The sequence below is a fragment of the Balearica regulorum genome, chromosome 8, assembly GCF_011004875.1.
Source record: "Balearica regulorum gibbericeps isolate bBalReg1 chromosome 8, bBalReg1.pri, whole genome shotgun sequence".
Taxonomy (NCBI): domain Eukaryota; kingdom Metazoa; phylum Chordata; class Aves; order Gruiformes; family Gruidae; genus Balearica; species Balearica regulorum.
The window spans coordinates 11,440,545-11,467,602 of NC_046191.1; the positions used below are offsets into that span (position 1 = coordinate 11,440,545).

The 27,058-nt window shown below is 40.9% G+C and overlaps 1 protein-coding gene across 1 annotated transcript in view; it reads left to right on the top strand.

Moving 5' to 3' along the window:
- The window catches only part of EIF2B3 (eukaryotic translation initiation factor 2B subunit gamma), a 99,923-nt gene that overhangs the window by 56,897 nt on the left and 15,968 nt on the right, over positions 1–27,058 (top strand). The window contains exons 7-10 of the mRNA XM_075759567.1: positions 12,387–12,517; positions 13,173–13,366; positions 17,544–17,621; positions 18,295–18,443. Of these exons, the coding sequence (XP_075615682.1) occupies positions 12,387–12,517; positions 13,173–13,366; positions 17,544–17,621; positions 18,295–18,443 (552 nt within the window). The remainder of the gene's footprint in view (positions 1–12,386; positions 12,518–13,172; positions 13,367–17,543; positions 17,622–18,294; positions 18,444–27,058) is intronic.

Consider the following 27,058-nt stretch of genomic DNA (forward strand, 5'->3'; position numbering starts at 1 on the left):
TAAACTCCTCTGACTGAATGGCATTAAAAAAACCTAAATTAGTTCTTCAGGCATCATTCATTTGCCTTAAATATTAGCAGTTCTTTTCTCGCAGTCCTCTGCCTTGTACATTTAACACACATGTTCTAACAAATGAAGCAGGTACTCTTCTGCCTCATTACACAACCTTGATTCATCCCCAGGGCATAGTCCATCTTTACATTGGGTGAAGAAGAGATCGAGATTGGGGAGAGAGGAAAAGTAGGTGAGTGCGTTTTTAAGAATTGTGTCATAATGTGTACACATGAGGTCTTAATTAAGGTTGTATAAGCAACATAGTTCTAGCTTTTCTTAATTCAAGTGCACAAACTGTTACACTGATGTTCTTTTAAGTGTGTGTATATATATTTATATATGTGACACTTTTAGAATTAATCAGTGAGACTACTGTGACTCTTGCTAATGGAGCAGCTGTTATCAACATAGATTTATCACCTTTCGGGTCAGCCACCAGAAGGAGATGGGATGCTCTAAACTTCAAAGAATATCCAGCTCAGCCTTTGTAACCCTGGCCTGGAGCATACTCTGTTACTTCATGGAGTAGTGTACAAGCAGTCCAGTTAATTTGCAGAGAGAGAGAGTGGAGCATGCCCAGCGTAGGACTCAAAAAATTTAGCTGCAAAACTGGTCTCTTCCAAGCATGTGCAAACAGCGATTTTTCAGACTTAGCTTGATGTAGTATGGGCACTTTTCATGTTTACAAATGTAACGCCCTGACGAAAAGACAACCTTGTGCCAAATTGCAAGCATGGAAGTGCAAGAGCTTTTCAGCGGAGCAGTTGAAATATTTTTAACACGGACAAAACAAAGTATTTTTCCATAATTTTGTTCTTGGAAATAGCTGAGACATTTTTGATGAAGCTATCCAAAAAAAATCAGCTTGAGGCAAACACCTGGCATGGGTAATTTCAGCCAAAACAGTTAAACTTTGGCAAAATTTACAAACAGATGAAGACAGAAACTTACAATAGGAAATGCCGGGCATCTTATCTACATGCACCCCAATTGCACCACCTCTGAAAGCCAGTGATCTCAGTTTTTCTGAAGGCAGATGCCACTGTGTGTTTGCTCAGATGTTATGGCTTCTCTGGTATGCACCAGAGTGGCCATTGCATTTTCTAACATAAGGAGAGCTTTGGACTTCATTTCAAAACACTATGTCCATATATCTAAAACAAAGTTGATAGCACACGTCTTCCTCTTTTATTTTACATACCCTTGTGGTGTTCTTCCCCCTTTTCTCCCCCTTCTTCCTCCTAAAAGCAAGGTAAAATTTTTATTGTGTTTAGAAATGTATTTTGCAAATCACCATTTTGTCCTGAATCTAGTATTTCTAAATTGCTGGGTGTAGAAGAAGCCGCTATTTCCATTGTACAGTCACCTGGGAGCTGGGCAGCTCTGTTTGTGGCCAGGAGGAATGATGTGTGGTACTGGAAAGGCAAGAATGATAAACAGCGGCACTGTGGGTGCTTGGAAAGGTCTGAGTAAGTGTTTGCAGTGCCTTGTCCTGGGAATGCTGAGTGCCAATGTCTTGTTTGCCACCAGGGAAATCCACTTTCCCTGGGGAGCCCTCCTCTCGGGGTGCACCCTGCGAGAGGCTGAGCTGGAGCTAAGGAAACAAATTGGCTCTTTTGCAGTTTTTCCAGTGCTGGCCGGAGAGCTGCCTGCCAGAATTCACCAGTAGAGAAACTCCTTCTCTGAACAGAGCAAATTTGCAGTAAGCTTTATAGCCAAAGTCAGTATGATTTGTTTGCAGAGTTAAACACTGGGTTGTGTTTGGTTTTTTTGGTTTTTTTTTTTTTTTTTTTGAACTGCTGAAATAAATAAGAGCAAATCGTGTGAGGTCATAGCGCTCTGCCTTTCCAAACTGCTTCAGCTGCAATCCCAGAGCAAGCTTCTCTTCTCGGCTCCCCTCTGCTCTGTCCAGAAAGCCTCCACTGGGCCCGCACGAGGAGGGGAGAGGAAGGTTTGCTGTCTCAGTGCTCTGTGTTCTGAGGTCTGTGGCTGCAAGAAAAGCTGCAGTGGAACCACCCTTCTCCTTCCCAATAAAAGGCAGGGGCAGTATGAGATCTTTGAAAACTGGAGGTGCGAGTGACTGGCTCTGAAGCTCCTGCTTGGATGGCTGTGTGCTATGCTGTACACAAAGGCCCCTGCAGGTTTATATTAAGGTGCTGCCCAGACTAAACCAGTGCATTTTTTTTTTCTTTTTCCCCTCTAAATGCCTTTTTATCATTCAGGCTGTCACCTGTGTTTCCTGGCAAGGGCTGCTGGCTGGGGGAGGTCTGGCAGAGCTGAACACCCAGCTTTGGTGGTCTTTGTGTGGCTGCCTGAAAGATGGCTTAAAACAGAACCTGCTCTGTGAATACCTGTGAGTTAACATGTGTCGGCCGTGTGGCTGGAAGGTTTCTCCTTTGCTGTAAAGAGAGATTTTATAATGAATACTTTCCTTGTGATTAAAATGGGTAAATAAACAAATAGCTCCTACAGGAAGTATACCATGTGAAGACAGGGCAAATAGATAGTAGCTTTCCAAACAAGGAGAAGTAAAAAGAGGAAAAAACCCCCTAACCCCCAACCAACCCAAGCTCCTCCTTAATGCATTTAATCTATTAGAATGTGAAATGGCAAATTTATCTTTCCCATTTCCTTTCCTTGTCAAACATGTGCAGCTGTTGGTGCTTTCTCTGCTCCTTACTAGAAATGCCAAGACTTGAAATTACTTGGTGTTGTCCTCCTCCAGAGTATCACTACCTTTCCATGGTACCAATCAGGCTCACTCCTGAAAACCTCAGGAGAAAAAAACGTTAATGATCCAAAGTAGATTTAAATAAATTATAATTTTCAGCAAATCAATTCTGTAATAAATCAAATTCCTTTTCCTGTCAGCGGACTACCTGAGAGCAGACATATCTCTGGATCTTCTGAATTGGAGCTGATTAACCCCATGACTAACTGCAAATCTTTCTTTATGAGACCACAGTATGCCATAGTGGCCACGTGCCTGAGATACCCAAAGCGTGCTCGGTCACAGTACAGTATTCTGTGCATACAAGCTGCTCCTAATGCAAATTTTTGTAAAGTAAATGTTAAAATTTGTTAATTTTGTCCTCTGTGATTTACGGCATCAGATAATGACCCTTTAGACTCCCTATTAGAAGTGAACATAGGGAGGGTATGAAAAAGGTCATTCAAATGTGAATGCAAATATTATAGAATCTGAAAAATTTAGATTGGGGAGGGACCTCTAGCAGTCTCTAGTCCAACCTCCTGCTCAAAGTAGGGCTAACTTTTGTGTTGCTCAGGGAGTTTTTTTGCAGTTGAGTTTTGAAAATCTCCAAGGATGGAGACTGGGCCTTGTCCCAGGACTGTACCACTCACTGAAAAGTTGTTTTCTTTATGTCCCAGCTGGAATTTCCCTTGTTTCAGCTTGCATCTGTTAGCCTGTTGTCCTTTTACTGTGCACCTCTTGGAAAAGTCTGGCTGTCTCCTGTATCGCTTCACTTTTCGTAGTGGAAAACTGTAATCAGATCCCCCTGCAGCCTTCTCTTCTCCAGGCTGAACAAACCCAGCTCCCCCAGCTTCTCCTGCATCATGTGCTCGTGGCCCTCTTGGTGGCCTCAGCTGGGCTTGTTCTGATCTGATAACAAACATTAAAAATTGTTAACTAATTTTTCCACTGTTTCATGCAGTTGCAGTTTCTTTGGGTAGCCTTCAGTCAAATTTACTTTCGTCTTCATATGTTATGTAGATTTTGAACCAAGGAGGAATAATGATTCTTTTATCCATCTATGTGTGCTTTTTTCTTTTTTTTTTTCCTGAAGTCATTGCCACTTAGTATCATCCTAAGCATTCTTTCATCAGTGCAGTACATTTTCTTCCACACAGCACTACTTGCATGTAAGATAATACTTGGGGTGAAATTATCTTACCTGGCTGGACATTTCCCTGTGAGGATACAATCCTTATATGTGATATCATGGCATATTTCTCTTGCAGTGGAAAACATAATTCTCCCATATTTTCTGTTCTGTTCAGATGATCTAAATCTTTCCCTGAGATTGTGAAACTTTCAAGAATTTTCAAGGTGTTTGCCTTTCTTCCCCTCTCCGGTTTGCTTCTAAATCTTTTCTCTTCCACACCATTTCAGTCACTGATCCTTCTGAAATGCTGAGAGTCCCCTTTTATTCACAAGTTGAATTATTGGGAAAGAGATAAAATAGTGATTGTTTCCCTGCTATTCCCCTTCTAGTAGTTTTTGTACTCTAGGTGTTAGTTCAATGTCAAATTTCATTGTGCCTTAGCCAGTCAAATGAAACGTGAACAATAATAAAGATGTCTTTATTATTGCATTGAATTACTGTATTGGGAGACTCTTAACTTCCTGCATATAGAAGGGAGGATAAATGCTTCTAACAATGATAGAGTAGCTAAGAGATATCTTCATTAAGTCAGTGAATCATCGATAGCTAACAACACTTTAAGTTCCATTTTAAGTAGCTAGAGCATGAAGTAAGGGCTGATGTTTGAACACAGTCTTGAATCAAAGTAGACCAACTACACATTGCTTCACTTAAGGTGAAAAAAATAAAAAAAGGGAGTATAACATTTTAAGTGGCCATAGGCAGTCTATGAGAAATGCTGAGGGCTGTCTAGTTAAGTTACCGGTTTTAAAGAAGTCAAAGACCTGAATGTGGAGGAGGAGTGATATTTCCCTAAAACAAAGATGCAGAGATGAACTGTAGCACACACAGCACTGTACATTAAACCTTTCTGGATGAATACGACCTGGAAAGAACGTTAGAAATAAAAGTAGGCTCATGAAGAGAGATGGGATTCATTGGTCAAAAAGCTTCATCTTAAAATTCTTCAAGAAAGGGTAAGGTCACCAAAAAAAAAAAAGTTTAGTCTTAGTACAGGACAGTAGAACATGTTGAAAATGCCACAGTAAAGAGAACAGAAGAGTTGCCCTCCAGGGAGGGGTGGAGCAAGGATTAGTAATCAATAGTGAAGACAGGAATTAATTAAGGTAGAATGATTGCTGGGGAGAAGGATGTAGAAATGGGACTTGTACAGGTGGAAGCAGGACTGAATTACACACCAGAGTGTCCAGTTTGTCTCCCAGACTGCTGAAAGAATGGGCATGTTGTTAAGTCACACTTAGAACGGGTCCATTTGGTTGCAGACCATGAAGCGCAATATCTGCATGGAGAAACAGAGCAAAGGGATCTGGACATCTATGATGCCTTTAAGGCACAGTGGAGCAGGGTGAAAGAGCTTACCCGTGTGAAGCTACAGCCATGTCTACATTTTTTACACAGACAAGTCTCAAGTGTTTATCTAAACATATACTTGTGCACCTAAAGCTTACATAGTTCATCAGTTTTATAGCTACATGTCAACTTTATCAAATGCATCATATGCACATGTTTGTTTAGGCATATTATCAGAATGCCTCTGTTTGCACTTTTCAGAAAAGGAGCCTAATTTAAAAGGCATTTAGAAAAGAGTTTGTAACTCAGACACAGATGGCTGCAAAGGCGGAGGTGGGAGAGAATGGGGAAGGATGAGTTCTGGCGAGGAATCACATTTGGTGCAGGTGCGCTTGTTTTAGAAGAATGGGATTCTGTCTGGGAATGAATGAGATCCATTCCTCAGCAGCATGTAAAACCTGCCAAACACCCTGGGTGGCCTCCGACGGCCTTGGAGACTTTTGGTCAGAGAGAAGTTCTAAAAATGTCTAAACTTGCTGGCATTCCCATGCAAAAGCTGTATTAGTCAAGAGCTGTGGGGCGTTCCTGGCTGTTTGGCAAGTGGGCAGAGTTAAGGTTACTTAGATGACCCGAGCTGAGTGCGCACACGCTTTCAAAGGATTTGAGTATGTAATTGAGGAGTTTTAATTTCTGTGGTCAATTTTTCAGAAAGCTGCCTTGTTTCCCAAAGGGTTTTTTGGCAGAAGTTAGATCCCTGCTCCTTTAAGTGCATCCAGACTTGGTGGAACTTGAGAACAGCTTTTTATGTGGTTTGCATCCATACTATCCCTTCCATACTTTGATCCGGATCCTCTCTGCGTTATGGTGTCTATGACCGTCACTTGCGGGTAGTCTTCTGCTTTCCCTCCGTCATCCAGGGTGCAGGGATTTCAGTGGTGATTCTGCAGTTTTAGAAGTCATTCATAAACTTGAGTCTGCAAAGCAAAGCCATGCAGTCATACAGGCTTGCTCTGCAATGGCTTTTGAAATATTGTCATGCACACGCTTATGAAAGTTGGGAGTAGGTTGCTGTCAGACTTGAAGGTTTTGGTTAGAAAATAGTATGGAAAGACAAATGAAGCACAAATGCAGTCATGTGGAATTACCTTTTAGTAGAACATTTCTCAAAGTTTCCTTGTGTGCTCTGTAGGCTTTTAGCTCCAAAAATAATAAGAGACGCTGACAAATAAATAATTATGAAATTTACAGGGGGACACACAAGAAATATATTTACTCTTTTAGTGACAGAAATTTTGAGAGTAGAACAGGACAAATCAAACATAGCATGAAATAACATCTGCTTGATGCTATGATCAGTGTTGGGGCTTATTGAATTAGGCACAAGTAATTGCCTGGTGGTTTATTGGCTTGCCTGGTTACTTTGGAGTTTTCCTTTATTGTAATTAGTCTTGGGTACACCAAACAAAGGCCAAAAGATTATTGCAAGATATAAGGGCAGAATTAGCCTTCTGCAGGGATGTGGCACACCCTATAAATTTATCATTTGATACTTTTTCCTTTTGTATGTAGTCCTTGTCTGCTTTCTCCACATTCTTAGCATGTCTCAGAAATTCCAGCATTTTTAGCAGTGAATCGGTGAGAAGAAGGGGAAAAGGCCTGTAATTGCTTTTTCCATTGTGCTTGTTAAAACCGCATTGTGGGAAATGGACCCAAACACTGTCTTTTAAGTGGTGTTGAGTCTGAGGCAGGTGGTATTAACTCAGGACTGCATTAACTCTTTTCAAATCTCTTTCCTGTTTCCTTGAGGAAACATGCCTGGTGTATATATGTGGCAAGGGCTGTTTGCCTGCCTCTTGCATTGACATTTTAATTTGGTCCATGATATAAATATCATTTCCCTAATCCCCCTTGCCCTGACCCTGTTTTGTCTTTTCTTCAAAGTGAGTTGACTTTTTTTTTTCCCTGTAAGGAGGGGGGAGGAGATGGGAATGGTGGCTGGCTGCTCTAGTTTGGAGCATTAAATGCTTGAGGAAAAAATCTCAGAGTAACTGTTGTTTCTTTCTTTGTATTCACATGGAAATTTTTAATCTCCATCAAAGGATCAGGAGAAAATAACGTTGAGATTCAACAAGAGAGCTCCCAGCTTACATGGAATTTTTAAATGTTATTTGGCTTTATCCTTTAAGCGATGAGAACCATGAACTATGTACCTACAGGGTTCAGAATTAACTTTTCTCTTTCTTCCAACACACCCTCTTTTTTTTTTTCTTTCTCCCTCCCTTTTTCTTACATCTTTATTGTTCTGCATAAACATGCAACTTCTTTTTGGCCAAAACTATAAGTGCCTTAGGATTTGTTTAGTTGTATACATTTCTAACGTTAATTATGAGCACCAGTCTGAAATACAGCCTCATGTTCTCCTTTTGATGTGATCTGAAGAATTTCTGTTGAAGGCCACAGAGCTAAGATCAGAACCCAGCCCACTGTATGCTTGCATAGTTGTACAAGAGCTAACATTAGCTTGTTATAAAAAAAAAAAGGCAAAAGTAGGTATAAAAGGGCTAATAATCGGCTTGTTTGTAGTGGGTAATCACAAATACTATCTGCACCTGTAGATGTAGCTGATTGTGCTAATAATGATAGCAAGGGAGACCCCCTGCAACTAGTCTGTGGAGAGTAACAGCAGATTTCACAGGTGGGCGCTGACAGCAATGGTAAATTTCATGCTTCATCACAGATTAATAAAACAGGGAGGATATTAAAATGCTAATACTCATTAATACTGTTTTATGGTGTTTAACATTAAACATGGCACATGAAAATGAATGACAGCCAGTAAATGGAACTGACAGTTGTGTTCAGAGTGTCTGAAGCTGGTGAGAACGAGCTGCAGGAAATAAAAGCTCTGGATGCTCCCTTTCCTGCTGTGGGTCTAGCCAAACAGCACCTCCTGGTTCCTAGACTTTTGCAAGGTCTCCTAAACTTGGACTTAAGTAGACTCTTCTACTATTATAAAATATTTGATGAGATTTTTTTTCTTCACCAGCATTGGTCATTTCTGTGTCATCTGAAAGACAGAGTCTCCAGCAATATGTATGTCTAAGAGCAGAAATCACAGCCCATTGAAACATAATTGTGAAAAAGTTTTGGGGGTTTTTTTTTTGGTTTTTTTTTTTAGGTTAGGTGGTCATCCTTTGTTTATTTTTCCCCCAAAACTCTTCTTGTGTTTCAGCTGGCTCCATTGTTCTTCATTTCTTGCTAAAGTTTCAGTAAGGTTCCGTTCATCTCAGAGGCAGTTGCATTTCAGCAACACGTAAAACTTGGCCCTCTGTGGGCTGTAATGCATGTAATGTAGTATAATACAATTATACATAGATAGCAAACATAATTCTGCCATATCACAGACTGTTATAATTTTATTTGTGGTTAAAACTCACTGAAAACTTCTGTGGAGCTGTTTTTAAATATGAAAGTTAAAAATCTGGGGTATTTTCACCTAATGTTCTTCACAAGTAAAAATGTTCAGTTTAGATCAAACCTTATCTGTGCCCTTGCTGTCGTGTAAAAATCCCAGGAACACTGGGAAGGTAATGTAGTGCACAGGGACCAGGGATAAAGGAATTGTAAAGGCGTGATACTTTTGTCTCTCTGGTGGTGCTAGTAGTTGTAAAATTACCATTGTCTGACCAAGTATCCCTTTTTGTACCTTAACATTTCAGGTTTTAAATAAAATTAACCTTGAATATGCTAGGTTTATAATGCCTAGGTCGGAGCTTACAGTCTGCGTATCTGACTGCAAATGACTGATGTGTGCTCTGAGCTCTTAGGTACATTTAATACAGACTTTTCCAGGAAGTTCTTTTGGTTTTGAAAATTTCATCTTCTCTTGAATTCCCAGCTGTTTCTTGCACATGCACCATGAATTTCAACTGCCCCGCTGTCTGCATTTCCCCGGCATATGCACCGTTTCTTGCCATCATCCTTCCCCCTTTATTGTGACCTGCTGCATGAATGACAGATTCCATCCCAGAGATATTTCTTTTTTTTACATGCTTAAAATGTGATCAGAATTGACCCCTTTCAAAATTGCTGCCATCTCCCGTTGTTCTCATGGGACTGAAGCCACAGAAGGTGCTCCAGCGATTAGTTCCCCCTTTCTTTACAAGCAGCAATTTGACAGCACTCTCAATCTTTGGTGGTTTATTTGAAAACCTACTACTTTCTGTCGAGGTGAAAACAGACAGATAGAACTTCAAAACTAAAATTTTAGGAAAGGAAAGATCACAAAAAAGGCTCATTGCTTGGGCTGGAATTTATGAAAGCATGTTTATTTTGGCAAACGTTTCTCAAAAGCAGGTTCATTTTCATCCTCTTTACTGGCTGGATTTTCCTGTAAAGTGTCAGAGTATAGTTGCTGTGATTTGGCTTAGAATTGGAACTCTGCCAAAATTTTGTGTGCCCTCCTCTCCTTCTACCCACCCCTCCACTTTTTTTCTCCTGGTTATAGTAGATTTTTCCTTATGTTGATCGCAGTGGATATTTTGTTCTTAGTTCTTGGTGCTAAAGAAAATAACAAGCTTAGAAACCAGGGCAATGCCAAGTTTTAAAACCTGTAGAGAATGAAAAAGAGAATAAAAAAGACAGCTTTCTTCAGTGTATGCAGTCTTACACTTATTTCTTCTTACTATAGGCATGTATAGTTCAGGATTTAATTGTATGAATTTTTAGCACAGTTTCTTTTCTCCTGAATCTAGGTGACAGGCTAGTTGGATCTTCCAAACTCGTGCTAATTTTTTTCTCCCTTGATGAAGGGTCTCCAGTCCTATCCCTCCTTTGATTTAAATTCCTTTCCTAGTCCCAGCCAGATGTTTGCTTTCCCCCCCGCTGTTGACAGTCAGATAATACTCTCACGCTATCACTTCGTATATCCACATTTGCAAGACCTGTCACAAAAAATACCCCAATTTTTTTGTCACTGAGTGCCTTACTCCATATTTTTTAATACTTTCCAAAGGCAAATTCCTTTAATGTCGTGTATAAATTCTGCTTAAACAGCAAGCAAAGGCAAACCTTCCTGGTTTTTCTTTTCCAGTAAAAAGGGTGTGTTTCTGAGCCACATCTTATAGTTGACCTGGAGATTTACTCCACCTTTGCCAAAGGAATGTGGCTAGCACTTCAGAGAATTGCAGGAAAGCTTCGGGAGTTTGGCCGAGAAAGAGTAAACCATCAAAAACCAGGCAAAACTTTGTCTTTCCCCCTTTCCACTGCTTTCATTTCCTACTGTGTTGTGTTGTCCTCTGCATCAGACTATTTAAGACTGCCAAATACTTGGATATTTTATAGGTAATATATCTTATAAATGCCATGGCCAGCCTCTGAGGGAAACACAGGATTGTCGGTTTTGGATGGAGTATAAAACCCAAGCAGGAAATCATTGCTGAATGGCACAGCTGCAGGCAAACATTGTAAGCTAGTAAACTGCCCATCTGCACAGCCACACGTGTGTCGGAGCACGGGGCCAGGACGGCTGTGGCAGAGCACGGCTGTAAGTGGTTAGCAGGGAGAGATTTGGTGATTAAAGAAAGAAGTGTTTGGCTTCGTTAGTTCCTGAAATACAGATATCTGAAGGTGATTATAATCTGATTTTCAAGAAGGAAGAGAGACTGAAGATGAGAGCTTTTCCTTGTCTGTGTTAAAAATAAAAGCAGAATTTCAGATGTGGGATGCGTTAGATCATCCCACTACAGGATGGAGGATGTGACACAACCTGCAGTTCAGGACTGAAGGAAAAGTTTGTCAAGAAAAAGGAAAACACTGTATTTGTTCATAGGGCTGAACTGGTGATCGCATCTGAATCTTCCCCTCAAAGTTAGAGACGAGAAAGACTGTTCTGGTCATTTTTTCTGTTTCACTGTCATTGACCTGAACAGGAGCCTGGGTGGGATATGAGCTGTATGTTTCTTAAAGTTTGAACTGTTTAAGATCTTCCTTTGCTAGAGATTTTGCCAACCAAAATCACTTTCAGGAGACTCATTCTAGTACTTTCCTTTTTTAATTTAACCTATAGTTAGTTCCTAGTTCTGTTGTCTTCCATTCTAAATAATTCCTCTTTGTGGGTTATCATTTGTTGAGTTCCTCTAGCCAAGCTCTCTGTGTTCGGTTCTCCCAATCCTTCCTCTGAAGTTTAGCACTTCCTCTTACAGATGCCAAGTTTGAGTTCATTTTCCGCATGATTTTCCCAAGCACTATTTTAAATAATCCACAATTCAGTAACTAAATGCAGATTGTTAAAATAATGAAACAACAATAAAGCTCTTTTAAGGCTGCATCTCATGCACTCCAACTTTAAAAACTATTGATTTGAGATTTCTTCCAAATACTTTATTGAAAAATAAAATTATCTTCTAGTAGTCAAAATTCAATTACCAGTGTTATAATCCCATTGTACAGTAGACTTTCTACATTGCTATTTGTCTATTGGGAAGGGTTTTTTCTTGGTTCATTGTAATGTATAAATCAATGCAACAGGAAAGATAATCTAGTGATCAGGATCCTTGTTTATGGCATAGGTGGCTTGGGTTCAAGTCCCTGCTTTATCGCAAAGCCCTCGTGATTTTTCTGACTCCTACTATCGGGGTGTCAAAATGAATCGAATAAATGTTGAAATCTGTATACAGGGATGAAGGGTGTATTGCCAGCTGAAGCCTTTGGAAACGTTCTGTTGACTGATGTATTTTGGATTGGGGTGCCTAAAGAGCGTGAAACTCTTGGGACCTAAACTTGTTAAAATGTATTGATTTGTCTTGGTTAAAGAACTAAGTCTTTAAAATGTTCTTGATGTTTAAAATCTTTAAATCAGGATATTTCATGTGAGTAGCATGAATTAGATGGCATCTCTGTTAAAATATAGGGGAATTAGTTCTGAAGGTGAAGTTTTTCTTTATTTTAAATCTTCATTATATTTTAATGCGTTAAGGAAGCATGTGACTAGTGGACATTTTCTTAGTGCCAGATATCTTGGCATTTTGATTCATTCTCATGAAAAATGATCAAAATGTCTGATAATGTTATGCAAAGAATATGAAGACCTGTAAGTTTTAGTGTTCATGGACTTCATGTGTGCTTCTCCTTCCCCAGGACAATCACGTCTCTCCGGAGTGAACTGATTCCACGTCTGGTTAGGAAACAGTTCTCTTCTCCTACACCATTGCAGCAAGGACTAGACAACAAAGAAGAGGACCAAAAGAAAAAAGAACAAGCATCCCTAGGTCAGTACAAGTATCGAAGATTTGATGAAGATTTTAAAGCCCATGTGCTACAACTGAATTATTGGGTAGAGTACAGAATTAGCCTGAAAATCCCTAGTTTGGGGATTTCTTTTTTTCCTCTTATACTTCATGGTAGCAAAGATTCTAGTAGATTTCTTTTTCAAACACTATTGTGCATTATATAAATATTTTTGTCCTCCCTTATTTTGCTGTAAATCAAGAGCAAATCAGCTAGGTACTCTGTTTTTTTTTTTTCTTCTGGAATACAACATAGGTAAATGTGCCTCTGAAAATGTAATTTTAGGAGGGAGTTCCTAAAATTGCGTAGGGCAACAGACTGAGCCTTAACCTCCTTGCACTGGGAACCGGACAGGATCTCGGATCTTGGAATTTATTTTTAGCATTTCCGCTGTCTCCTTGTATGACCTTGGGCAAAACATTGTATCTGTCCTGATTCTTTGATTCCCACCTGCAGAATGAAAATAAGCACTCACTCACTACGTGCGATAAAATCTGTTAATGATTGCTAAGTATCTAGCCATTCAGATGATGTGAGGCAAAGATTTCCCTTCACCAACAGTATTTTAATAGTATTCCTCTTCAGAAAGTATTTCATTAAATCCTGTCTAACTTCATGCATGTGTGTGTTCTTCAGACATTTATAGTTTCATAAAGGAAGATAATAGCTTGCTGAAACCTGCTCCAGATAACTCTTGTTGGAATGATCATAGAGGAGATATGAATGAAACTCTCCATGAAGGAAAAGTGCGCTGCTACGTCCATATAATGAAAGAGGGACTGTGCTACCGAGTGAATACTCTTGGGTTGTATATCGAAGCTAACCGACAGGTGAGAAAAATACAGAACTGCCATGTGGGAATACAGCAGTAGTTTATGGGACATTTTAGCCTCCAGGAGTGGCTCCCAGCGATAGAGATGAGCAGTGTGTGGGAACTGAACCAGTGCCATGTTATCTAGGCACATCACCGTACTGGTTGCTGGATAGGGACATGAGGCCAGGAAACAGTTCCGTCACTAATTTACTCCATAGCTTTGATTTAGCTAAGAAAAGCCCCCACCCCACACACACTTCTGTTCCTTGGGGGTGGCAAGACCTGCAGCCAAAGAGCCAAGAAGTGTGGGAAATGAGGCTGGAAGTAGCTTTGATAGATCATCTAATCAATGTCCTCTGTGTCCTAAAAGGAAGATCAGTTCTGACTGGATTCTTCCTAACAGATATTTATCTAAGTGATAATGACAAAGGTTATTAAAGACGTGCAGGAAGATTTAAACTACCCATACATTCAAAGTGCCTAATGCTTTCCAGTATGAAAGAATTATTTATGAACAGGTTTCACTATAGTGGCACTCTAGGTAAACACAGAGGTAAAATCTTGATCTGTTGCAGCTTTCATTTTCACACGACTGAGAATTCATAAAATAAAAGATCACAGGGGAGGATTAGAGAAATCCTGTACTAGCTAATGAGCTGATGATTAAAAACTTTTAATGTTTTGTTTGATTGATTTTTTTTTTATTTTTTTTTACTGCACTGGCTGATGCAATGTACAAATTCTCACTTCACTCTGTTAGTGGTAAACTTCTTTGCTATCAGGAGTGGACAGTTTCCTCTAGTTTTGAAAGACCAATAGGGAGTGCAATAGGGAAAGGCTCAAGATTTCTGGAAGTGGGGCTGGGAGAGAGATAAAGTTGTATCAGAATCCTGGAAGTGGTCACTGCCTTGCCTTTGCTCTCAGATTGAGTTGATTTCTTTTTAATAAAATGAATGGATGAATTTATGCAAATTAGAATTGCAGCATGGCAGAGTGAGTTCACACACTGGAGCTCTTTCTCTTTGGTGCCTGTAGAGGAGCACAGAAATAAAGTGATTTGTTTTGTGGTAAGGGACATGAGGAAGAGAGGAGGGAGGCAGCACTGCTGTCAGGGCGAACTTTCCCCAAGAATATCAGGAACAAGTGTGCCCAAAGGGTTAAGGGAGAACACCGCTTGCTAGGGGAAGTGTGCGTGTATATTTGGCAGCAGCCACTTCGGTAAAAAGTTATTGAGTTGAGCCAGTCAGACTCCATGTGGGTTTTTTGGTGTGTTTTTTGTGTGGGTTTGTTGTTTTTTGGTTTGTTTTTTTTTTTTTTTACCCTAAATATTCTACATTTTGGTCAGTTCAGGAAATGTGTTTGCTCCTGGGTGGTACATAGAATTAGTGTTTTGAAATCACATTGGGGCCTTCAATGTTGGAAAGGATTTTCTTTGAATTTTTAACTTTTCCAGAATGGTAAAATTTCTAAGGAAACTATGTGGAGGTAAACATAAAATGGAGCTTAATGAGGGGTTGTGAGAAAGGAGTTCCTTTTTTCAGTGCCACTGCATTTTGTTTCTCTTGCTAATCCTCATAAAAGATACACATTTAATTTTATCGGCTTTTTTTTACCTGTTTTGTTGGTCTCTAAGGAAGACTTTTGGTGCCTTGTTTGCTCTTACCTTGGTCTTCACAGACCAAATTCTGATTCCCTTGCTGCAAAGCCAGGACCTATAACTTTGTTATCCAAGAGGACAGGCTCCCAGAGCAGTAGCAGTCCAGTCCAGTAGCTGTGGGAAGGAATGGCATCCTAACCCATTGCCCTTCTGGTGAGGAAACACTTTACTCACATCATTTCACTTCCAGCTGGGTTTCGGGATGCCTGCAGCCTGTGTGTGGGCAGGTGGGTTCAGGAGGGAGTTATCTTCAATAGCAGGAAATAGTTTCCTTGTAAGATGAATTAAATCCAAACACATCTTAAACCTTCCCTTGACCCAGGCACTCCCTCTGACTCCTGCCCCCTATCTAACCTTCCTTTTCAGAGCAAAATGCTTGAGCCTGGTAGCTTTCTTGGGTCACCCTTCAGGCTGCATGACCATTGACTGATTCTAATAAGGGGTTTGCTCTGGCCAGTAAAGTCCTTTATTTATTTCACCACACCACCTTTCCACTGAGGAGGGCAAGAGACGTTTCTCATTTCTTTCCCTTCCCACAGAGCAACACTGGATAGTAGGAATCTTTCCAACCTATGCTGTAGGTATGTTTTGGTGTGTGTTCCTCTCTTGGATCTATCTTTTGTGGCTGCCCAGCTATGTGTCAGGTGAGGACAGCATCCCTTCACCAAGCCATCATCATCCAGGTAGATTGGCCTAGTTTGTGGTGTTGCTAAGCCAGTGGTTTTCTGTAGTGCCTGTACCTTGGACTGAAGGATCTAACCTACTCCTGTTTTTTTTAAAAAAACAAAGAAAACACAAGTCTAGTGGGAAGGACCATCTTCAGGTCATAAAGAGCTACAGATGTGGAAATGTCTACTGGGGACAACAGGCAGCCTGAAATGATAGCTCAGAGATGTGAGCTTATCTCAGTCATCTGAATGAAGCATCAACTGTGAAAATTCTTGTCATATGAAAACCAGCACTATTTGTCCATCCTTGCAAGCTGGAAGGGAAGTGGGCTGGTCATATTATGAATATCCAAACAATTTCCTGCAAGTGTCATCTCATTTGAGATTTTGAGATTTTTTTTATCTGATCTGATCCCAACTTCTTCAGATCTGTGGGATCTGCTTCTTGAGGTTCACTCCCTAGCCATCAGCTGTTGCTATCCTAGCTTTCTAAGGAAGTTGTTTTACACAATCATACTGCATGGCAGCTCCTTGACAGCAGCTTTGGAAATTGCTGGCAAATCTCAGCCAAATTTAACAGAGCAATAGAGATACCATAGATAAACTTTCCTAAGAGTTTTGTAAAAATAGGTGCCTGGGTAGAGAAAAGAGAGACTTAATGAGTGCCTCTTCCTCCCCTCAGGCAAACCCAGTGACACCATCACTGTGCTGAGACTCCAGTTAACCTTCCAGATGGACAGTCATTGCACGCATCCTAGCTGGCCAAACAGCGTGTGCGGAGCTCCACACCAGCCCCGGCATGTGCTGCCCCTCACTCAGGCGTACGATTTGCCATGGCACAGACCTCTCAGCCTTCATGCATCACTTTGCCACCTTCTGTATCTCCCGTGTTTCTTTGACTGCCATCTCTGTCCTACCAATATGCATCACACATTGTACAGTTACTTGCAGTGGTGATGCAGCACTGTGTCTGTGCATTTCTGCAAGACTCCCACCTCCCCTGAAATCCCCATCCATGCTGTCATCGCCTCTTCTGTGGTGTGTGATCTTGGCCCCAGCCTGACGCCAGGAGATGCAGAATGCCTGAGGCTGCTCTTTCATTCAGAAAAGGAGGAATGATGGAGTGATATCCCAACCTCCTACAACACTGGCTCCCCTTTCTTTTCAGGAACCAGTTCAGAATTGCTCTCCATGGATTTGTTCTTGGCTACCTCATGGGCTGTGTCTCTCTCTATTACCATTGTGGCTTTGTCTGCTTATCTAACACCTGCCTTCTCTCTGTCAAGAGCCTTTTCTTCTGCAGCTTTCTACCATCTGGAATAGCCACTTGATCAACTTTAGTTTCTTTCTTCTTAAGTGTCTGAAATACTTTTTTGTTGCCTGTACTACGGCACGCTACCTCATAGAGTGGGCTGAACACAGTCATGTTTTTTATGCCAGTTTACTAGTTTATATATGATATTACTTGATTCCCTCTCTTGCATTACTGAATGGTCATGAGCTGCATTTGAAATGGCAGATGCTGGACATTGTGATAATGTACAAGATGTCACTGTGTTCAGCTGGAACCAGCCTGCTTGATGATGATGATGATTCACTGCTTCTCCACAGGTAGGAAGCTGAGTTGAGAGGAGACACGCAGTGCACTGCAGTGGAAGTGTACCTGTCTCCTTTCCAAAAGGGGAAGATGATAAATCATACGTATCTGGTTGCAGATTTTAAATGCAGGAACCTACATTTTCCTTTAAGTTGAAATGTTTATGGTAGATGCACTAGTGCCATGGAAACCAAAGCCATCTTTGAGCTGTTCATGTAACATGTAGATGCAGCGCTGTCATGTTAACTTGTGATGTGGTTTTTCCATCCAGGTTCCCAAGCTATTGCTTAATCTGGGTCTGGAAGAGCCACTGGTTCACGGGTCTGCACAGATCACTGATAGAGGCATGGTGAGTGTTCCCTTCCCCATCTCTGCTCTTTCAATACAGTCTGCACACCCTTTGCTTCAAGAACTGCTTCTTAAAATTCAGTCCCACTGTTGGAAGTGAAGCTGAGTTCTGCAGTGTGGAATTACAATGTAGGTGATACAGCCCAGAGTCCCCTCGTAGGCACGCTCATGGCTTCCCACCTTTCGGTCTCTGTCTTTAAAAACTCTCAAGTCAGACACTGCAGTGTCTTGTTCCCTAATGCTGTTCATGATAGTTGAGCAGTTTGCCTCCCGAAGGACACCAGCCTCAGAAGGGGTCAGCATTTTAGCCCTTGCTAAAACATTTTGGTTGAATACCAGCTTCAAGCCTCCCTTTCGCAGGTGTCACTGGGCAAACCTTAGTGAAACCAGTGACTACCAGCAGGACTATTCTTACCGTGCTTACCTTACTGTGAGGCCTACAGAGCCAGATGAGCTAATGGAGTTTTACCAAGCTAATGGACCTTGGGAAGACTGTCTGCATATGGGATGGACCTCAAATTTCTAGGTTTTTCTCTGCTAAGCATTCCTAAGGGTAGAGCAAGGTATGCTTTGTTGATGAGTGCTTGAGATGTGCTGTTTGGAAGAGGCGCATGGAGAACGCATATTGGAGAGCTCCAAGTACTTTTGCCAATTTCCATTCTTTTCTTCCCTAGGTTGGATCGGACAGCATCATTGGGTCATCCACACAAGTGGGGGAGAAGACATCTATTAAACACTCCATCATCGGGAGCATGTGTACCATCAAAGACAAAGTTAAGATAACAAACTGCATCATCATGAATTCTGTTACAATTGAGGAAGGGTATGTCACCTTTTTGTATCTCGCTCCCTTAAATTTGCAGTTTCTTTTTCAGAGTCAGTAATTTTTGACCTGTAAGCAGTCCTCAGCCAGAACAGCTGATATCAGAGGATGTGTTTCTAAAGACCAAGTAAGAAATAAGTCTCTATAAACAGGCTACAATTGCACAAGTCAAATGAATTAACAAGAGGGCTGCAGTCTTGGAACATAAATTTCTTCTCTTTAGAGGAGATCATATCATCTGCATAATATGTAAGTACGTTAAGTGGATGTGTAAGTCTGTACAAGCTTATGTGTCATCCTTCCAAGCTTTACTTTAGTGGCTGGGTCTATGAGTATACCTAAAATATTTGAGGCACAAAGCATATTTTAAAGTGGTGCACTTACCAACTAGAAATGTTCTTATCACTTTTGAACATTACAGCTTTACCTAAAATGTCATTTTCTTTGGCCCTTTTTTGTCATCTTGCAGCTTTACTTTACCATTGCATATGCTGAGTAATAGAATAAATGAATAAACTTTTCAAAGAGAAAATCTGCCAGCTAGTAAAGGTTTCCCATGCATTAAAGACACTAACTAAATAGGTAGCCTTGAGCTGTACATTTCCAAATGTGGGAAAAGTGGCCTATCTGTAATTGTTGATGTCTGCATGCCCCCATCTTTCCATCCATGCTGGCTTCCTGTGGATGTCAGTGGAAAGGAAACTGCTGATTGAGTCTGTGCAGGCCTGTATAAATTCCCTGCTACTTCATGGCTTGAGGTTTGCTTAGGGCCTCAGGAAAAAGGCCAAACTCTTAAAAAATGCCAAGTTGGCTCTGAAAGTTGCATATCTGAAAAACAAAAAACCCCAAAGGATGTGGGGTCTATGGAGGATACTACTGTTACATAACTAAATTACAGGTAAGTATGGTACCTTACTGCCAAGTGTTTGTCTTTAATAGAAATCCACAGTAATTTCAAGCACATCATAAATCAGAATTCCGTTGAGTATAGAAAATAGCTGGTTTCCAGTTCAATCGCAAATGGATCCAGTATGGCTGTATCACAAGCACTGCTGTCATAAGTAGTACTGGAATCTCTCCTGTTTGATTATTAGACCCTCTGTCATTTTGATTAATGAATTGATGCCACAGTCATAATGGTATGGTTTTGCATATGAGGTGAACGGCTCTACTATGAAATCACGGAGGCAGCTAAGTGTATAAATAATGCTATTTTTATGAAGAGTACGAAATCAACTTGTGTTTGTCTGCACTGGTATATCGTATTGTTCTCGTCTAAATCCTAAATCGAGCTCAGAGTCGTCATCTTAAGCATCTTAAGCACAAAACTCCACAAGCATCATAAAGATGGTGATTAATTTATTTTTTTTTAAGAGGGAAAAACTAACTTTTGGGGTATCATTTTTGTGAACATCTGGAAAACAGTGTCATCCCTAGTCGCTCTCAGTGAAAACAATGTAGCCACCATTGAGTGAAAAACCTCATAGTCCCAGGGGTTTATCCTCTTCAGTTGCTCTATGGTTACTACATGCTGATGCACTGGAGTCAAATTTGTAATTATTCCTCTCCAGCCAGAATTAAAATTATAGACCATGAAGCTTTATTTCAAAGCATATTGTAATTCAGAATGTGTAGATCTGTGCAGATAATGAGCTGATAAAGTATTACTTATTGCTTCATGGTAAGTCTCAAGATTAGAGTGGTATGAAGTCATGCATACACAGGTAGTGAGATACAGAAATATTCTAGCTGCTGCATTTTGTTGAAAGAAGTCTTGCTCATACTTAGTGAAGAAGTTGTATGTGTTTTGACCTTCTTTCATGACTTTGATTAAATCTGATAGAGTTTTGTTAAAAACCTAATGATTCTTACACGTGTTGATGGATCCATTTGTAACAGGTGGATAAGTTCTATGTAGTTTTGCTTTAAACAACCCACAATGGACGACAACTCTTTACAAACATCTTTTCTCCCAAGTGTCTCTGAAATAACTCAGGCTTTATCTAATCACCAACTTCAGAAAACATCTTGGACTTTACTCGGAAAGTCAATATATGCTGGCTGATGTGGGTCAAAATGAGCATAAGAAAGTGCCTTAACAGATCTAATTTATTTTTTCTTGCATAGCAAATGTCTGAAAAGTAAGCCAATTTTAATACCATCTAAGGTACTGTATATTAAAAACTTCTGGAACTGCACTGAGAAGTGGATAAAAACTGTGTCATTTAAAGAATACACATTTTAATGCTGACATGAGCAGCTCCATCAGACTAATGGACTACTATGTTAATGCTCTAGTCAAATGAGAGTGGTAACTGAAGGCTAGTTCCAGCAGTGTTCACTGCAATAATACCAACTTAAAGCAGTAGGCTGAGAAGACTGCAGTAGGGCACATATTATGGAAAAGACAAAGCTGGTTAGATAACCCAGAGAAGAAAGAAAGATCAGGTAAATAATTTCTGAAAGTCGGGAGACTGGGAACAACCAAATGCAAAAATTGTTCCACATTCTAAGTTCATTTCTCAAGAGCTATGATGATACATGACACTGCCTTGGTAATTCACTTACCACTTACATCACCTCTAGCTTTTCTGGGTTGAATCTTACCTTTCTCCCCCCCCCCCATCTCAGCTGCAAAAGTGATCAGCAGCTTCAGTTCACTATGTCAATATAGGAAAAAAAACCCCCAAAAACCCCCAAAAACGATGAAAAAGTTTTATCTTGTGATGGTTTTCATGTAACGTGAATTGAGGATCCTCTGTTCCTGCGGCTTCAAGATACACAAATTACATCTCCACCCCAGAAAAAGTTTTTGAATAGCCTCACCTCAGTTGATACCAGCTTCTGAAATGGATAAACAGATTTTTCTGGGCAGATGGGAACACCACAAGGTGCTTAGACCAAAACTAGGTTCCTATTGTTAGGCTGTGGTTGGCTTCCTATTGGAGAGATGATGATGACCTTCCCAACTGTATGGATCAAGGAACTGGGGTTCACTTGGACAGTGCTGTTGCATACTGTTTGCAAATTCTGATCCATTCTTCACCGACGGCTGGTGCATTTGATACTCTGGAGCACCAGTAGCTGGGTTTTTGTTTTCCCTTTGGTGCAGGGCTTTTGTTATGTTATATATATCTCCTGTGAAGTGATTTGAGTAGATATGAATCCCCTCCTTAGAAGAGATTACAGGGGATTAAAGAAGTTAGTAACATGGGCAAAATAATTGGTAGTCCGTTCTTAATGCATTTCCCACTGTGCAGCTAATTCTTCCATCAATGAGACAATAAAATAGCAAAGATTACATATGTGTTGAATGATGGACATACTTGACCAAGCTGGGAGGGATGTAATTTATACAACAGCCTAAGTGCTGAGAGATGCTGCCTGCCCAGGTGACAGGCTGCAGTGGGGAAACGGTTCTTGTTTCCCTCTGGACGGCTCCCCTGAGCTCAGTGACAAATGACTGCACTGAGTTACATAGCTGGAGAAAATCTACTAATCGAGCTGAAATTATAGGTCACTTGAAAACTTTCTATATCTGAATGCTCCCACAGTAGCTGTACATGTACTCAGCCTCTATAGTACCTTGGGGCTGCCCCTTCTGTTTGTTTTAGAGGTGGTGCTATACAACAGGGTCCCCAGATTCCTGTGGCTTTGGTGCGGGAGTCTTCTCATTATAGCTCACTTGCAAAGGAGCAGTCTGTAACACTGGCAGACTGACTGAAGTAAATTGCCATTTGCAAATGAAAAGTGATGTCTCTGATATGTTAACTCCACCCTGATATCTTCATAGAACAGAAATTATTGCTGTTAGAGCTTGCAAATAATCTCGCAACTAATTATGCTGACCTGAGAGTGATAACTGTGTTTCATTTGATATACTCAGGCACGCTAAGCTTCCTTGAAATGAGACCTAGATATAGATGAATTCAGCTTCAGGTTCCTGTTTTGGCTTTTGTTTTGGCAGTTGGTGGGTGGTTTGTTGGTTTGGGGTGGGTTAGGTTTTTTTTTTCCAAATATTGGCTTTATTTTTACCAGGCTTGTAGTTTTACTTAGTTTGTTAGCTTCTGGCAGCAGGAATTATCTAATTGCTCTGGTCATACAGGACCTTGTGGCAAAGTGCTCTGAGCATTACAAATAATATTAACAGGAAAAGCATGTTGAATCCTTTATTCCATCCCTGCAGATAGAGATTTTGAAATCTCTTGTTTGTTACTAAAACTATTTCAGTGTATACACTTGCTGAAAGGAGCTTGACCATTTTGTCATGTGCACAGAATATCCTTCTTCCGTGGTCATGGAAAATGAACGTTTCCCTGGGAAGGATTCAAGAGATGGGAAAAAAACCCTGATCTTTGAACTACTTAGAGGTTAGTTGAGGAGGCAAGCATGGAAAGCTTGGATAAATACTGAGTCCACTGTAAGCCATGCTTTGAAATGGTCTTTATGACATGCTGGTAGTCAGTACTAAAGGGGCTCTGTGGCAGATTTAGTCTCTGAAATAAGGTATTTTGCTGCTTTTCTTTACTCAAGGAAATAGAGGAAAGCAGTATGCTTCAAATGATGTTTTTATGGAAATCATAAATGGGCTGCTGTGATTATCAGAGTGGGTGACACCAAGATGCAAACAGCTCAAGATTTGCATCAATATTTCACCTCCGCAGCTAAGAAGTACCAGATCTTCACAGAGTAATCAGGGAAGCTCAACCTGTCTCACCTATAATTTTATCAGAAAAACTGCTCATTGGGGATGATCCTTTTTGGACAATGGAAGAGATAAATGAAACGCCTGGTCATCTCCCTGGCACAAGCCAGAGAATTTTAGGTAGTACCTGCTGAGTTGAACTCAGGAGCTTTTGACTTTAAAAGATGGCGATCTTTGAAAATCATGAGCAATTTGAGGTCTATAAACCACATCGGAAAGCTATTCCAATGTTCATTTTAGTCTCCCTAACTGTTTCCATTTTTAATGTACAGTTACACACCTCTGATCCTGAGTGTCTTACAGTCTGCGATCAAAGATGCTTCGTGTGGCGCAGGGGCTTGCCAGCACAGGTGTAATTTGTGGGATGTAGAATCACAAGCTCTGAGGGCAGGTACTGCCTTCCTTTGGAATTTGCATTGCTGACATTTAACAGTTCTCTGGGTGGAACTGTGCAAGGTTTCCCCTTCGATTGTACAACAGTGTCTTTATCCTGGTGTCCATCATGTGGATATACTTTGATGTGATGTCTCAAAAGATGCCTCACCGTTAAACTCCTCAAGCTGTATCCCAAACTGTGAATAGCAGTGGGAGGAGGAGAGGGTTCCTTCCATAAAGGAGTTTGCAGCACACAGTTGCCAGACAGCCTGATGCAGTGGGCAGTCTCGGGTCAGGAACTGTAAGACTGGGATTGCAGATAGGACTTAGGTTATCGTGTGTGCGTGCAGGGGCAGGAACTATTGAACAATAACCATGTCTCTCTGTTGTATTAGTAAAGCTTACTGCATGTTGTTGGAACTACATAAAAACATACTACCCAACGAGAACTGGGGCAATTCCCCATATGACACGCTGCTAAGGTTACCTTTTGGAAAGGGAAGGGGTTAAAAAGATGCTCTAATGTTACTCAGTGAGGGGACTGGAGAGAGACCATGTGTGACTGGTTAAAGGCTACTCTAGTTTACCACATGTCCGATTTATTGCTACTTTCTATGAGAAAATGTACAAAGGAAGAAAACAACAAGCAAGCCGAGCTGGATTGACTGCTAACTGCAGATTGATTGTGAAGTTTATTGGTTGTTTCCTCAATAGTGCCAAATCAGCACCTGATGTAGAAACAGTCAGCAGTTTGAAGAAAGTTCTAATTAAAACCAGGATGGAATTGAGCGTTTATAGGGGTTCAGCGCAAAAGCGGTCTTTTTCCCCTTGGATAATGGCAGTACAAAGGAATGGTCCTATTGCCAAGGCAACATTTGTTGAAATTGTAAAATATATTTTACAGCACAGTCCCTGATGAGAAGGAATGAGGAGATGAAGTTGTTTCCAGCACTATAGCTTGCAAAGCTGGAAATAAAGCTTTGCTTATGCTGGGATTCCCAAACATTTTGTATCTTGAACCATTTTTTAAGATCGCTGTTGTCTTCTGGACACTTTTGTCTCTCACACCACCAATTGCCCCCCTGTCCTAAGCTAGCCCTAGAAGGAAGATCGAGTTTAGAATAGATATCGCAGAAAGCAAATGAAAAGTGAGAACTTGATTCAGAAAAAGCACATGCTCAGCTTAAAGATATAGATAAAGTGTGTATATGGATAAAGTATATCATGGATATGGAGAAACATGAATATATGAAGAAAGCTAGCTATAGTCCTTGCCTGTAAAAAAAAGGCTCTTATTTCTCTTGATTATGTAGCAATTACATTCTGTCCTTTCTGTCACACCTCTTGGTTTTATACTGTACATTTTTTGGTCAGGAACCATAATTTTCATTCTACTACTTAATTCAATGCATATGCTATATAAGATACTGAATAGAGACAACCTCTGGCTGACAGAGTTTGTCTTCAGGAAGATAAATTGAAGAAGAGAGGGCAAACTAGGAAACCAGTGAGCAGAAAGCGGTTGAGCTACTTGCAGGGCTAATTTTCAGTTACTTTCAACTGAAGTAAAATTCCGCTTTATGTAATGTATTTAGGATATTTCTCATATAATGTTTGTTGTCTTGTGAATGTCTGAACCATTATTACTAGCAGCTCCTCAAAAAAAAGTTTTCTTCTGGCTAGCTTCCTGGTACATCAATCTGTCTTAAATAAATCACCTGTTCTTTCATCTCAGACACAGATGTTTCCCTGATAGTGCAGGGAGCTCTTCCCAATTTTCCAAACATCTTGTACATCAAATATTGAACTTAAGGCACGGATCAGCTCTGAAAAGTGGCATTTTAAAACTTCTCCTCTCATTCTGCTGATCTGCTGCTTCAGGTGGCCGGAGCTATGTCTGACTGCAGAGCTATAAATAAGATTCTGCCTCCTGCTAGCTACATGGGTCTAATCGAAGAGGGGTATGGAGACTTTCATAAGGAACCCGTTGCTGTTGGGTTTGGGTGGGAGTCTGGATGTGAGTGTCTCTTGTGCTCTTGAAAATCTTCCCCAACCTCGGTATGGAAAAGGAAGAAATTCTCACATTGTGCCAAAATCGTGCCTGTACGTTCCTAAGGGGACTGAACAAGTTCAACTTGGCTCTAAGAAGCCAGGCTTAGTTTGTAAGGGAGACATTCAGAAAATCCTTTTCTTTGTCAGTCTAGCCCATATGATACAGAAGCTGATTTAACCTATGGAGGGCTACAGCTCTCAACCCCAAATTGCCCTTGAAAAACCCCAGAGAAAGTATCTTTCTACTGTGTGTGCCAGCTACCCCACTCAGTCTGACCGTGCCAGTTAGTGAGCAAGTACGGCAAACCCAGAGATTAGAGTGAACATGTAATTTTTTCTGCTTTGTTACCTCTAACATAGACATCGACAGCTTTTCCGAGGCATCAGCTGAGTGTCTGTAATATTGTGCAGGACATTGCCCTCCCACTCTGCAAAAGAGAGTCTGGAGGGAGGTCAGTTTTCCTGCACGTGGGGTTTCCGGGTGTAAAACTCCTTGCAGTGTACTTTTGCTGAAGTGTGCAAAAACGAGGTTGCAGCTACATAAAAAGCCACCAATTTGTTTGTTCCAAGATCAGCTGGATTTAACTGAAGTTTCAGAAGTGAGGCGCAACCTTCCAGGCGACCTCCCCCGGCAGCCTAAGTTTCACTTAATAAAACATATTAAGGTAGGTTTGAGGCAATCCTTTAAGGTCAGTTGAACTTTCACTGGAAAATACGAGTGCTGGCAAGTATATGCAATATGTAATGCAAAATGTTTAGGGTGTGGGGAAGAAGTGTAAAGGAGCCATACCACAGTGATGAGCTTGGCTAGAAAAGAGACATGAAACAAGTTCCTTAGCAAAAACACCCTCAGAGACGGGTGAAGAATTTAGGGGGGTTGGTAGAATGTTTTTGTTACCCCCAAGGGGAAAAACAGGAGATCAAAGCCCAAATTCACTTAAGAATGCTTGCTTTGAAATGTATCTATAAATTATAGCATGTACTGCTGGCATCTATTGTAGTCTTTGGTATTTACTTGAGTGTATAACATGAGATTCACCGTGCCCTGCGTTCACTTGTTAGTGTGGAAAAGCGCGTGGGTCTAAACGTGTGTTAGTGTGTAAAGTGCGTTGGTGAAGGCAACATTTTGGATTCTCAAGCGGTTTTGCTCTTCCCTGTTTTCCCATGTGATTGTATGTCCCATCCATCCAACTCACTGGCTAATGGAGGATTCCTTGAGGGGTTGCTGGTAGGTTTTAGAGCTCTACCTGCCTCCTTGCCACCTCTCAGTGTTATTAATGTGCCTGTTGTGGCTGTTATCTTCTTGGTCGGGGCAGAATGGGATGTTGCTCCCAGGGGAATCCACAGCTGTTACCCCTCAGTCAGCAAAGTAGCTGCCGAGGCATGTCACCCTTTGCTTTTAACTCCTGAATCAGTCTCTCCGTTTCGTAGCTCATCTGGGGGAGCAAGAGACCCGACTTCTTGGCATGGTGGAGCATTACCA